The sequence below is a fragment of the Gastrolobium bilobum genome, unplaced genomic scaffold (assembly GCF_033153095.1).
Source record: "Gastrolobium bilobum isolate Gb01-03AN ecotype WA unplaced genomic scaffold, APGP_CSIRO_Gbil_v1 utg13751, whole genome shotgun sequence".
Taxonomy (NCBI): domain Eukaryota; kingdom Viridiplantae; phylum Streptophyta; class Magnoliopsida; order Fabales; family Fabaceae; genus Gastrolobium; species Gastrolobium bilobum.
This window is the reverse complement of record NW_026899937.1, coordinates 53829-69048: the sequence shown is the minus strand read 5'-3', so window position 1 is coordinate 69048 and position 15220 is coordinate 53829. Positions and strand designations below refer to the sequence as shown.

Here is a 15220-nt window from a genome sequence, read left to right as displayed (position 1 = left end):
CCACTTTAGCTTGTTCCGAAATCAGATTGAACTCGTGAATGGGTGCGGTTTCTGAAAACCTTAAATTAGTAATCATATAATAAACGAATTACCAATTACCAAACATACTGCATTAGATTTTACTTCGCTTGCATGGACATAAACATCTCGAAATAGAAACATATTGGTAGACACTTGATTATTATTTTAACGACAAGCATAGTTGCCATCTTGAACAGACACAAGCATACTTGCATAACGCTAAACTCAGAGCAGGGAATCTATAATTTAGCAAAAGCATGCATAAGCAAAATGGCTCTTCTGGTACACATAGGGAGACATGTAGTCAGAAGCTGAAGCTGATGGACTTGTTATTTCACCTGGAACAAGTATCTTGTTTTTCCCTGAAGCAATCCTCATCCCAGCAACATTGGCATAGAAGAGGCCAGGATTTGGAGCCACAAAGACATCACTCTTAGAACATATGTAGAAATCAATGATCTTCTCAAATTCAGTGCTTTCTGGGCTTAGATGCTTTCCATTCTTAGCTGCTGGCATTACACTTTCCTGTTGCACCATAAGATATGCAGACTTCATTCAGCAATATGACATTAAAAAAGTTTGACAGTGACATTGAAATTCAGAACATAGACAAATTACTTTAGTATAGGTTTTTGGGAAGATATTTCTGAGTGCTTCAAGATCATGATTCCATTTGGTCTGAGTCACATAAATAACAGTCTCTTGATTATATCCAATCTTCTTGAGAAATTGGCCTATCTCCAGTGGCTGGTAACAAAGTTTTCTTCCTGTGCCATCTTTTCTTTGACATTCCTTTCCCAACTCCTCAGTTCTCAAGTCCACTGCAATGAACTGGCCATTTAAGTTCTGACTCCATGTTTGTAGCTTTTGGACCATAGACTCAACTACTTCTTGTATCTCTGGTTGGAACTGAAGAGTTCCAAACATTGCTTGGCATGCAAACGAGTCAAGGTTCTTCTTATTTCCTGCCATTGTTGTATTGACCGAGGGAAAGTATGTTTCTATCTTTACAATCCCTTTTGCTTTGTATATTGGCTGAACTTTCTTCACAATATAGTCTTCAGAGACCCTGTTAGGAACCCTGACTATTGGTGGGTTTCTATTGGATACTTGGGCAGGGAGTGTCCTTGTCACTCTCACCAACCCATGTAGCCTATTCAAAACATTCTGAACATCATAAATTTCTCCAAGGCCCCTGAAATGAAATCAAATATGTAAGAACTAGATATATCAAATAACCAATTCGCTTTACTCAAGAATACTACTGATAGTTGTAATTTTACACATGGGAAGCTCTTAAGAGCCCAATGGAGTTTTAAGCCACTATTTGAAGGTGATAATGAGTTACATAACATTACTGTCTAGAATATGATTAACTAATATTGAGGTAAATTCTGAAGTGTGTTAAGTATTGCAAATAATTAATCAAACTTAGAAATGAAATCAACATTTGTGTGTTATATATGGCCTACTTTATAAGGCATATTGTGAAAAAGCAAGTGAAAATGTTGAGCCAAATATACACCACTTAGATGATTCATGTGAACAAATTAAGGTGAGTCATGCCTCCTTGATATTCCTTTGAGAGAAGCCCTCACAAAAGTCTGCATTGATAATTAGGTAAAAGAGATAGCGAACTTTGTTGGGGTGATTTGGGAAAGGCAAGGCTCAGATAATAAACTACTACACACATAAACAAATAATAACAAGAAATTCTTCAAACTTACATCTTAAGCAGGGCAATATGATAAATCTAAAGCATATTCTGAATAGAAGACAATGATCGAAAATATTATGACAAAATGGAATGGTCGGTGACAAACTACAATTGAAACGCTGGAAATTGTATATAACACTGTACATAAATTAAGTCAGTTTGATATAAAACGTAGAAATAGAAATGATTTCAAACAGAAACTTATCGTGTTATATAGAGCACGCACATGCTATATCCCGATTTGATACTCCTGATGTCAGGAAGCACCAGAGTGGCTCCCAGATATCTGGCTACCACCACTGCATCAGCAATCTGTGCAAGAAATAGTAAAATCAGAAAAAAAAGAAGTAAAACTGAAAGGAGAAAAAGAATAAGAAGAATAGAAACCTTTTCAAGGTTAAACTTCCATTGGAAATTTGTAATACAAACCAAAAGAATATGAAAGTGTTGCAACAAACCTGTGAGATATGATACTCAGGGCCATTTGTTAAGGGGAATGTGATGAAACCTTTAGATTGTTCTGCTTCTTCTGCAAGTAAAAAAGGAGTCATGAAATAACATGGTGTTGTAACTATTTGTTAATGCTTTCATCATTAAATAACAAAAACTAGATAAATAGTGAAAGATGGAAACTTACTCAGTGGAGGGGCATTCCAACATGGTTTTAGTCCTTCACCATTTACCTTCTGAGGCCCTTTGCTGAGATGCGAAACCGTGTTTAAGCTTTGTTCAGTAACTGCTGCAGAGGCATGCATGGAAACTGGTGCAGCTTGAATATCAACCTTCATATCCTTAAGTTCAAACAGAACTTCATTAGTTATGTTGTTCCAATTCAAGAGATTACCACCTTCAAACTCGAAATAGGAAAATTGAATAAAATAGAAAGAGAAAACTGCATGATCCAAAATCTTCACGTGGCTAATGCTGTTTACATGAAAATTAGTTAGAACCATCCAAAACTCTCCAATTAGTTAAGAAAATGAGCCAAGTAATATTCGTAATTAAATGGACTCTAATATGAAATTTAAGCAATTTTGAGTCAACAAGTGAATTCTCTTCAACCCATTTAAAAAAAAGAAGGGAAAACATTTTCTCCTTTTTAAAGGAGAAAATTTTTCTCATGTTAGTGACTCATAGCATAAGTGGGTCTCACTTTGAAATTTTTTTTCTCTCCACTATTTTGTGGGCCCTACTTATATTATGAGTCACTAACATGAGAAACATTTTCTCCTTTAAAAGGAGAAAATGTTTTCCCAAAAAAGAAAGTGATAATATTTTTTGTGTCGGCCCTCTATTAACAAATGGGTCCAAAATATCGAATCGTAAAAAGAGAATAATTTTTTTTTTGAGATATTCCAATCGGTTTATTATTTCGCGACTAGTCCGATTCGTGGCAGATCCAAGATTACTGCTTTAAATTCCTCCCAATGACGATACTGGAGAAAATCAAATACATACTCTTCCCATATGCTCAATTCCCTAGTCAACTAAGTTACCATTATTTGATATGAGAATAATTTGATTCCTTAGAGTTAAGACGTTTTAGATAGCCCTTTTAGCTAAATATATTAAAAAAACCTAATTTATATATTAAATAGGCTTAATGCGGGTTAAGTCATAGGTTCAGTTAGAATGCCTAACATATTATTATCCCTAATTTTATAGGGGTTGATGGCTCTCCTGCAATAGAAAGGACAGTTTCTCTCCAGCACACAGAAAAAATGGTGGAGCCCACCTAAATATAAAAACAAACAAAAAAACCAAAAAAGGATGTGCGATTTTTTATGGTGAAAGCAGGAGACAAATTAAATTTACTGCAAGTGCATATTATGATTTCCTAATTTTATATTAGTATCATTGGGATTTCTCTCTTTCTATCTCATGTTAAATTAGGTTGTACATTATAATAGGTTGTTTTTATATTAGATTGTACATTATAAAATTCTTTTCCGCATAATAAATACATACATTCTCTCTCTTTGATACCGTATTTTAAAATGAGCATTCCTTTTCTTTTTCTCTCTCATGTTGCGTGCAAGTTGCATATCATGAAATTTAATATTTTGATTTCATATGTTTAAGATAAGGAAAATATAATTATCATTTTTTTTCCTGCAACGAATTAAAATTATGTATTAGGGATAATATATAGTTATAATTTTAAAAGTTATTTTTTTTTCTTTTCTCAGAGATGGTCGACTGAATTATCGTACATCATGACACATACAAACACTATATCATGACACAATACAAACACAATATAGTGATGTTATAAATGAAAGATGTGATATTTTTTGTGACTACTAGTAAATGGGTCCAAAATATAGTGAAATATCTAAATTCATACTAAAAAATTCTATAGTAGCTCTCTTAATCTTGTTGCACCATGTTATATATCATGACATCTCTTTCACTCTCCTCCTCTCACCCTCTCTTACCATGTATGTAGAGTAGCAAAGAAAAAAGTTTATTTGTGACAAAAAATTTTGTCACAAATGACAATTTTCGACACAAATAATCAAATTTCGTCACAAATAAATTTGCGACTCAGGAATTTGTGACGAAATTTCATATGTAGTGACGAAACTTACGACACTAATAAGATTTTTTCTTATAAGCTTGAATCCTTGGACCAGCCCGCCTACCAAATGGGGTGAGACGCTAAGTTTTTCACCTTGTCAAATCCGCCTCGCCAACCCTTTTTTTTATTATTACACCTAACCTAACGATTGAGGCCCATGTAGAATTTAGTTTTTCTTGAAACTTTATTAAAATTTCAGTGAAACTGGAATTTGTCGTATGTCCGACGCATAAACAAAAGCCCACCCCATCCCACTGTGTAGTTTGTCATATGATTCATAAACAAAATACCTAGTCAATTGATTCATCAACGTTCATAACTTTTTCAAGTGCAAGTTCGACCGTAATCTCTCTCTCTGTCTCATTTCATTAATGGCTAGTAAGCATCAAAATGACTATTTTAAATTTTCAAAAAAAAAAAAAAAAAAAAAGGGACGAAATGACTCATTTGTAGGCATGTTGATAGCAGGATGGTACGAGGAGGGCTGTCCATTTTGCCACCTCTATGTGCATATAGCTCTCGTATATCACAATATTTGATATCGAATTTTTTTTGTTTGAGATAAAATCCCACATCCCTCATCATTCGAAATTAATGAAGGAGACCATATACAATGTTAGATTGTACAAACAAATTAATGAGTCCAAATCAACAACTCATAGAAAGAGAATCAATATTAGCATTTGAATCATGTAATAAAATATCTAAATTCTTGTTATAAAAAAAAAAATATATATCTAAATTCTTACTGAAAAATTCTATGCTAGGATCATTCCATGCTTTTCTCCCCTCACATCATGCTAGGTTGTATATCGTGACACATAAACCTTCTTTCCCTCTTCCTCATCTTGCATGTGGGTTATGTATTACGTCATCTATTTTTTTATTTATGTTTAAGATAAAATTCTAAATCCCTCATCATTTGACATAAATGAAAGAAGTGATATTTTATATGTAACTCGACTTAAAAATGAGTCCAAATGATCACTAACTCCATGTTTTTCTCCCCTTCACGTCATGCTAGGCTGTATATCTTGACACATTCGCCTTCCTTCTCTCTCTCTTATCTTGCATGTGGGTTGCGTATTACGTCATTTAATATTTTGATTTATATGTTTAAGATAAAATCCTAAATCCCTCATCATTTGGCATAAATGAAAGAAGTGATATTTTATGTGTCTCTACTAAAAAATGTGTCCAAATCACTAACTCTATATTTTTCTCCCCTCACGTCATGCTAGCTAGGGTGTATATTGTGACACACATGCCTTCTTTCTCTCTCTTATTTTGCGCGCGGGTAGCATATTACGTCATTTAATATTTTGATTTATGTTTAAGATAAAATTATAAATCCCTCATCATTTGACATAAATGAAATAAGTGATATTTATATTTTATGTGACTCTACTATGAAATATGTCCAAATCAAAAACTTTATGTTTTCCTACGCCTCACATTATGCTAGAGGTTGTATATTGTGACACACATACAAACACCCTCTTTCTCTCTCATCTTGCGTGTGGTTTGCGTATTGCGTCATTTAATATTTTGATTTATTTCTAAAATGAAATCCTAAATCCCTCATCATTTGATATAAATGAAAGAAGTTATATTTTATGTGGAACTCTACCAAAAAAAAAAAAGTGTACAAAACACTGAACCTAGAAAGAGAATTGTTGTTATCATTCAAATCATATAGTAAAATATCTGAATTCATACCAAAAAATTCTATGCTAGGAGCACATTTCTTTCTCTTTCTCTCCCTTTCTTTCATATTGCATCTAAACTGAGTATCGCCTCTCTCTCTCTCTGTTTCTCATCTTGCATGCAGGTAAAAAATTGTTACTAATCATATAGTAAAATATCTAAATCCATATTCAATTTGTATGCTGGGACCGTTAATATTTCTCTCTCTAATGTTCATTTAGTCTTTCATACTACGTCTAGACTGAGTACTCTCTCTCTCATCTTGCGTGCAGATTGAGAGATAGATATCTAAATTCATACTAAAAAAATTGTATGCTAGGTCCACTCACATTTCTCTTTCTCATGTTGCGCCAGGTTGCATGTGATGACACACATACTCTTTTTTTTTTTTTTTTTTTTCATTTTACTTAAGTATTCTCTCTCTCTCTCTCTCATCTTGCGTGCATGTTGCGTATTACGTCATTTAATATTTATGTTTAAGATAAAATTTTAAATTCCTCATCATTTGGCATAAATGAAAGTGGTAATATTTTATGTGTCTCTCTAATAACAAATGGCTCCGAAACACTAACTCAAAATAAATAAATATTATCATCCAAATCATATAATAAGTATCTAAATACATTTTCAAAACTTTGGCAGAAGTTGTATTATCTTTGTTTGGGAATTACTTGATGTTGGAATCAAGTCTTAGTCAAGCAAATTTGTCTATACCATAGCCTAAACTTGCCCTAAATCTAATCTGTCATTGTCTTCCTTTGTAACTAAAAGAAAATCTAATATATTCTTGTATAAACTTTACTCTTAAATTAATTTTTCTCTAATTGTTTAATTTATCGACCTCATGAATAAATTTTCTCAAAAAAAAAAAAAATTCTCAAGAAAGGAAAATAGAAAATTTTCGGAATCAAATAATTCAAATAAAAACTGTAAATAACTTCAACGTCATGCACGCTTATACGAATCACTAACACAAAGAAGGAAGTATGATAATATTTCAAGTATCGTATCTAAATGACATCTCAATCTCATAGTAGCAGATTAAATTTTCAAACCATAAAAAGAAAGTAATTAAGCTCATGAAAAAGTAAGATATGTATGAAGAGACTTACATCAATGATGGAATCAATATGGTCCTTCTTGATCATGTTACCCAGCATTATGAACATTGAGAGAGTAAGAAGTCCAGCGAACGCTTGCCTCAAGTCCATTGTTGACATTTTCTTCTTTAACTCTGAAACCTCTCTATCCTCTTCACAACATGAGCTGTCTAGGATCACAAACTCTCTATAAAAAGAACTGTTTTGCCGACCTAAGAGGAAGAAAACACCACAAAAGCTTAGTGATGAAACGCATGCAGACGAAAATGACAACCTTATTCAATCACACGTCTATAACTTTTGTATGATATATAGCCAAAAAGTAGCAAAGAAGACAAAAAAAAAACCATTGCTTTTACGACAAGAATCATTGGCCTTTTACCCCTAAATCCATTCTTTTGTATGAAAAGTAGTACCCTTCGCTCTAGTTTTCTTCAGCTCTATTTGCTTAATCAGTACGACGCCTGTTTCTATGCACATCATCAAAATGACACGTTGGAACATTGTGCCCTTGCGTTTCCTATGAAGAGAGCGCGCAACTTAGTTTCATATGCAAGCTTCACCATTTTTTGGTTTCATTTGCATCCTCTCTCTCTCTCTCTCTCTTGGTTAGTTAGATGCTTATGAAATAATTCAAGTGAGAAATTTTTAAATCATAAACCTTTGATGAAAAACTGTATTGAAATCCTTCAATCTAATTAATATAGGAAAATAACCGTTATTTGTTTCGTCACTCTCACTACAAACAATTTTCTTCTGTAGGTATTGCTCTAATTTTTATAAGCGATCTATAAGTAATTAATAAATATATTACTATTTTAAAACGAAAAAACTTCTTGTTCTCTTTTTATATACTTTAAATAAAATATATAACAAATCGATACTCGTTTTTGTCATATGTTAAACAAGATTTTGGCTTTTCTTTTTTTTGCTGTTTTCCTTGATTTGCTCGTTCGGTCGAATAAGAAAATAAAAAACTATAATTTCCTTATTTTACTGCTATGCTTTTTACAAAAATATGACAGAGAATAACAATTGAATTTTCAAATGAAACTATAAAATTTGTATAGAGACTAGGAGTGTTCGCGGTTTGGATTGGATCGGTTTTGAAAGCAAAAATCATCCGATCCAATACCTTCGGTTTGATTATTTAATCATCCATTCGGTTTGGATTTTTTTTCAAATCCGATCCGATCCAATCCAATTTTTTTCGGTTTGGATTGGATCGGTTTTCGATTTTTTGAAAATCCTAAATTTTGTTTCATGATTATTGTGCAAATAACATCTTTTGAATATATTGGCTTTGTAAATTTTTTTTTTTTGAAATACAAAAGCATCATTAAACGATAATATAGTTTTTTTTTTTAGCAATGAGATATGAAGCTTTACACAGATGAAATTTTGTTGATGAGACGTTATTAGATTTTTTCTTGGGTGTAGTTGATGGGTTAAGAGGTCTTGAGTTTAGAAATTTTTGGGTTACGATTGGGGAAAAGCCCAAGTAGGTAGAGAAAAATTAATATATTGGATCGGTTTGGATTGGATCTGTTTTTATCAACCCATCCGGAAACCGATCCAATCCAATTAAAAATTGCGGATTTTTTTCGTTTTCGATTTTTCTGTTTTCGGTTTATTCGGTTATCGATTTTTCAATTCGGTTACCACGGTTTGAATCGGTTGATGAACACCCCTAGTAGAGAGAGTTTTCGTCGTTGTTATAATAATAATAATTATTATTATTATCATTATTATTTAAGTAAAAAAATAAATAAATGAACTGATATAAAATTGAACATTTGTTATTGTATCTACATGGATGACGTTAAAAATCATATCAGACTTGAAATATCTACCACTAATAGTAGTTCTAGTTAGGGGTGTAAATGAGTTAGACCGGTTTATATGGGCCTACGGCCTAGCTTATATTAGGGCAGACTTGGCCTATTATAAATAGTAAATAGAACAGACCTAAGCTTTTAAAAAAACATATTTAAAAAACATGTCATAGGCTTTTTTGTACATGTCGAGCCTATAAGCCTACAGGCCTGCCGATATCATATTATTTATTTTAAATATAATAAATAAAATTATTATTTTAATAATTTTGAATAATAAAATAATATTATTTTACTTATTCTTTTAATTGTTGAATGTTTAATAGGCCTAAACAGGCTAACAGGCCTACGCCAAAGCTTTTATTTTTGAAATATAAGTTAGACCAGACTTGTAATTTGAGGCATACACAGGCTAATAGGCCAGGCCATACTCAATGTTTTTACACCGACCTATCTATTTAAGCCAAAGCCTAATCTAACCTAACCTATTTATATCCCTAGTTCTAGTTCATAAGTACTTACATTTTTGGTTAAAATAGAATCCGTTCCGGCATTTTCAGGTTTAGAAGGGCAAGATTTCACACAAAATAATGTTATGATTTTCAATACGATTTTTACTCTCAATATGGGTTTGAAATTTTCGAGGGGATTAACATTTATCCTGCGACAAAAAATAAAGTCATTTCCTGTTACTCAAAATAATGCTATTTTGGATTTGAAAAAAAAGTATTTTAGTAAAATTCATTATAAAAAAAAATCTCTAAAATATCTTCTTCTTTTTTCTAAACTGCAAAATAAATCGTTTTAAAGCTGTTGGAGATAATTTTGTCTCCTACTGTAAGGAAATATTTTTTTTTCGCTTTTAATTACAGTAGACTATTTTCTCAAAAAATGTTATATATAATAATAATAATAAGAATATTATTATTAATAATAATAATAATATTAATAATAATAATTGATCAATTGTTAAGAAATGCAATCAATCTCTTATTTTTGTATATTATTTTTAAAAAAATACTAAGAATAAATTAGTTCATGTAATTCCCTCATAATAATAATAATTCAATCATAAATGATACTCCAAAATATATAATTCTAGGGAAGGGTTGTATTTACAAGTTTTTTGTTTACAAATTCTTACAAACTACATTATGTATTACGGGTAGTACATACGACTTGAGCATGTACTACCCATAGTACATAGTGTAGTTTGTAAAAAAAAATTGTACATATAACCTACATCACAATTCAATCACAAATTATTACAAACAACACTCCAAAATACATAATTTAATAACAAATTATTACAAATAACACTCTATAAATACATAATTCAATCATAAATTATTATTCACAACACTCCAAAAATCATAATCGAATCATAAATTATTAACCAAAAAGTTTCAAGACATTCCACATGAAAATGTTCTCTTTAATGATTATTAGGTAAATAATCTTTTACTATTACAATACTGAATTTACCATTATCATGAAAATATTTTTCATATAAATAAAGGCTAGAGGAGCCATTACTCATTGCTTCAAAATTGAGAGAAATCAATGAGTAAAGCGTTTTGAAAAATTTAGAAAAAACTCTACCAAGTGAGATGGAGAGAAAAAGAAAGAAATTAAGGGTGAGAAAACCATGGATGACAATAATAAAGAAAGATAAAAGCGAATACTAAGGGTGACAACAATTTTTTTCTTTTTGCTAAAATATAAACCCATTAAAGTGTTACTTTATTATATGGTTTTATTTTTCCTTTTCTTCCCTTAACCGGTCTTCATGGAATATTGCAATCCAATTTTTTTATGTTATTTATTTCAGCAATTTATATTTTCATAACTTTTATTATAAAAATTCTCATTTTTACAATTTATAGTTCAGTAATTTATTTTTATTTTTTTGTTACAATATATATATATATATATATATATATATGTGTGTGTGTGTGTGTGTGTGTGTGTGTGTGTCAGTGTGTGAGATAAATTGTAAAAATTTATTATATATGTATATATCGTAAAAATAATAATTTTTTTTAATTTATTATATAAATAGGATTAATATTTCTCATATTATAGGAGATAAAATTATCTATTTTATCTCCTACACACATAAAAGTGTGTGGGGGCCATGTGGGGTTATGTGAAGAGAAAAAGAGAGAAAGAAAATATAGACCCCACACACTTTTATGTGTATGTTTCTCATGTTGCATGAGACACAAAAAATGGGTGAGATTCACTTTTTTTCTTTCTCTCTTTTCTCCTTTATGGGTCTCATCTACTTTTTTGTATGTTGCACGAGACAATTTGTCTCATGCAACATGAAAAACATATTCTCCAATATATATACATGTTGCATGAGATAATTTTGTCTCATGTAATACACAAAAGTGGATAAGACCCACTTTTTTCTTTCTTTCTTCTTCTCAATGGGTCTCATCTACTTTATTGTATATTGCACGAGACAAAGCAACATGAGAAACATAATCCCCAATATATATATATATATATATATATATATATATATATATATATATTGCCTCTTTCAGTCCCTATTTTAGTATCAGAGCCTGATGGGGAAGTAGAAATATATGCATGGATCTAAATTATTTGTTATCTATATGAGCTTTGTGTTAACATTTTAGCATGTTTTACAAACGACTATGATTATACGAGGAGAGATGAAGTTCTTCTAACTTATACAGCTGTAGTAGTAAGTCCTGTGAGTGGCAGTAAGTCTAATTTGTCAATGCTATGAGAGAGATCAAGAGGAACTCAGACAATTTGTTGGTAAGTTACATTAAAATCTTAAGATGTATCTCATTTGATAAAATTTAATTTAGATATATCTTTATCTTCTTATGGAACTAAACGAGGGTGATGATATCATGGGGAATTATATTATTTGCAATTATGTTCATATCTCTTTCTTCTAAGCTTTCTTTTAAATAATCTCTACCTTCTTATTCTTCTTTTTAAGAACATCAAATAAAAAACTCTTCAAAAAATATTTTCAAAGCAGAAATATCCTTTGAAGATATCAATCGGTTCATAGATGATAAAAATAACCCTGAAAATGGATTTAGAACGAAAAATTGAGTAGTTAGGCAAGTTTCAGAAAATTTGGTGAATAGTATTTTTACCGAGTAAAAAGACTGTGCTACAGTTGCACCGTAAAGCGTGTCGATTGAGTTTTGAGCTCTATGTTTAGATATAAGTTATAAATGATTTATAGGATTAGGAAATATGATTTCTGATGGAAAGTGACATAAATTAGTGAGTTTGGGGAAGCGTGCCCACGACGCGCGTAACAGCTTAAAACTGCAATTTCTTTGAACGACCGGAAAGCTCTGAATTCATCTGATCAAGGCTAATTAAAGGACAATGGTTAATGTTAAAAATTAGAGTTTCTAAATAATTTATAAAATTATGGATGTTTAGTGAAATCGGAGGGAGATTCGAATTAGTTTGAAATCGCGTGAGGTGGCGGTGGGGCCCACCTCACTTAAGTGGACTTGGCCACCTTGGACAACATAAAAATCTGGTCTTTCTCTCTCCTTCCCCCACCCAAACCAGCAGCCACCATTGATGGAGAAGGAAGCTTGGCTTAAAATTTTCTTTCTCTCATAACTCCTTCAATACTACTCCGAATAAAGAAAAGTTTGTGAGCAAAGTTGTTGGAAATCATCACCCGAACATATCCCACCGATTAGTTTCCCCTGAAACCCTCTCATTTGTGAGAAAAGAGGCAAAGTAAGCCACGAAATTTTGAAGGATTTTGTGATTTTGGAGTTGATTGCTCAAGCCATTGCTTGGAGATCACTAGGAGGAGTCTTGTGACTTGATTGTGGGTAAGTTTCAACACCTTTCATGGATTAATTTGTTGGATTTAAATTCATGAACCCTATACTTGATTTGTGTGATTGATGTTGTTAGAGAGCTCAAATTGAAATTGTGTATTAGATGAAAGTGACTTAGAATGATGTGTTGGAGTGATAAATGCAATAAAAATTATTGGTGAATTAGGATTTTTAACTTAGTGAAAATTGAGCTTGGTTTCATGAAATGGTGAAATTGATGTGTTGGGGGATTGTGAAATGGAATTGTGGAATAATTATATGAGTTGATTATAGGATTGTATAGTGTGTGAAAGTATTGAAATGAATCAAAAATCATTTGGTGTCATGGCATGTATAATTCGGCCATTGAGGGGAATGTAGGGTGTAATGATGCAAAAATTATACAATTGATGTGTGGTGTTGTTAAATGGTATTTAGAAGTATTGTGTGATGTGTGGATGCATGAAAAATCAAAGGAAAAATAATTGGTTTGTGTGGAATTGGTAATTGGACCTAGAGTGGAATAAATGGCAAAATGATGCTAGGATGGTGTAAAATGGAAAGTGACACCTAAAATGGTATTTGGGGTAGCATTATGATGCTAAAGAAAAATAAAAATAAAATTTAGGAAATAACCTCACATTGGTGGGGGGAGGAATTTGACGTTTTGTGACTTTGGTAGATTCATCGTATATTGATGATCCGTATATGGTCAGTGTAGGTTGCCTCCCGCGAATTTGAACCCTGAACCGTGAGCTCGGTGGGTTGCCCTTGGTCCCGGACCAAAAGGGATTGTGGCATTATGTTGTACCTAGCTCAGGGATTTATTGCATTGGAGCTGTGAGAAGGTGATTATTCAGGTAATCCCTAGGTACTGGGGTTTGATCCCCTTGTGTGTTCCACCATGCCCGTTGTGGGTAGTGGTAGGAAATGTATGTGAATAATATAGGATAACATGTTCATGCATATTATGTGTGTTGTGGTACATAGGATGTACCGTGTCTCTGGCCAGTAGACTGTTTGCCTTCGGGCGTTAGTTTTATATGAAATTATTTATATCACGATTCTTAAATTCGGATTATTACATGTGATATTTAGGAAATTTTTATTGCAAAAATAATAGAATTTTTATTTTGAGAATAAATGGATATGATTGAATTTTCATATTTTTATGATTGAATAATTATGATAATTGATGTGATGTGATTGTATGAATGCCGATGATTAGATTTGGGTTTTACTATGATAAATGTTGAAGATTTGAATTGTTATATCCTTGAATAAATATAGAAGTTATGATGACCTCGAATAATGGATATATTGAAAGAAGAAATTTTCAAATGTGATATGATGATTGAGTGTGATTGTAAATAATTAAATAGTGAGAGGATAGCTTTGGGATGGTACCTCCCAAGGTGATGAACACAACTTTTGGGCTTTATGCCTCCGATGTGAAACTGATGTGAAAAAGATTATATCCGTTTTTCCCAAAGTGGTGTCTGGCAGGGTTCCCCGGCATACTAGTAGCAACTTTGGGTAGAGGTGTGCACACTAGGACGATGTGAATTGATTATGGCCAATGTGATTTGTTTGTGACTGGCAGGGTTCCCCGGGTCTACCATGGTTCTCTTCCCACTAAATGGACTAAATGGATTAAATAAAGATTAATATAATTAATAACAAGTTGATGTTTGATTTGAATTTTTGATTTATATTATTTTATTGGATTATTATTAGTTTTATTTATTTATTTATTTTTGTATATCAGATTTGGATTACCAGCTTTGCTGACTTTTGTGTTTGTTTGACTGCAATGATATTGCATGGCTGCGGGGGAGCAGAGTTTCAGTGAATCAAGTTACAAAGGATCGGGCTAGCAGTGGGCAATGATGATAACTACTCAGAGATTTTTGCTAATCCTAAATTTTATGTATAAGACATATTTCTGATTTTATTGTAATATTTATGAATGTAATAAAGAGCCTTGCACTTGTCCCTGTACAGGTGCGACGGTAACATTTCCCCAAATTAGTTTTAGATTAGCTTCCGTAATGGATATAAGATCTTAATAAATAGTTAAATGTTATTTGTTTTGAAAATTTTCTCTATTATAGGAATATTTTATTGTTGTTAAAATTGTTAGAAATTTGGGGGTGTTACACATCTATATGAATGTGAATGCATGCACATATACATTACACCACATACTTTCATACAATACAACTATAATGTCCACCATCATGGTGGGGCCATAAGAGAGAGGAACAACCAGAACTAGGAGCTTACCTCAAGGAGCTTAGCACAAGCCCACACTCCAATATTATACGTATGCTCCAATATAATCCTCAAGTGCAAGGTTCTCTAGGTGCACCTAGAGTAGGAACCGTTCACATCATTAATTACATAGTAATTAA

The 15220-nt window shown here is 32.0% G+C and overlaps 1 protein-coding gene across 1 annotated transcript; it reads right to left on the bottom strand.

The window, feature by feature from the left end:
• Positions 1-267: 267 nt before the first annotated feature.
• LOC133294280 (protein MANNAN SYNTHESIS-RELATED-like) lies at positions 268-7246 on the bottom strand. The gene is made up of 6 exons (XM_061492933.1): positions 7139-7246; positions 2376-2529; positions 2197-2267; positions 1965-2050; positions 640-1216; positions 268-546 (listed from the first exon to the last, which is right to left on the bottom strand). The coding sequence occupies exons 1-6, from the start codon at positions 7244-7246 to the stop codon at positions 268-270; spliced, it is 1275 nt and encodes a 424-aa protein (XP_061348917.1).
• Between the last annotated feature and the right edge of the window lie 7974 nt (positions 7247-15220).

Bases quoted from the DNA above. Each gene is read 5' to 3' on its own strand.
- LOC133294280 (XM_061492933.1), bottom strand. From the start codon at position 7,246: ATGTCAACAATGGACTTGAGGCAAGCGTTCGCTGGACTTCTTACTCTC. The intron at 2,268-2,375 runs GTAAGTTTCCAT...TTTTACTTGCAG, and splicing joins TTGGAATGCCCCTCCACTGA to AAGAAGCAGAACAATCTAAA. The intron at 1,217-1,964 runs GTGCGTGCTCTA...ATTTCATTTCAG, and splicing joins ATCAAATCGGGATATAGCAT to GGGCCTTGGAGAAATTTATG.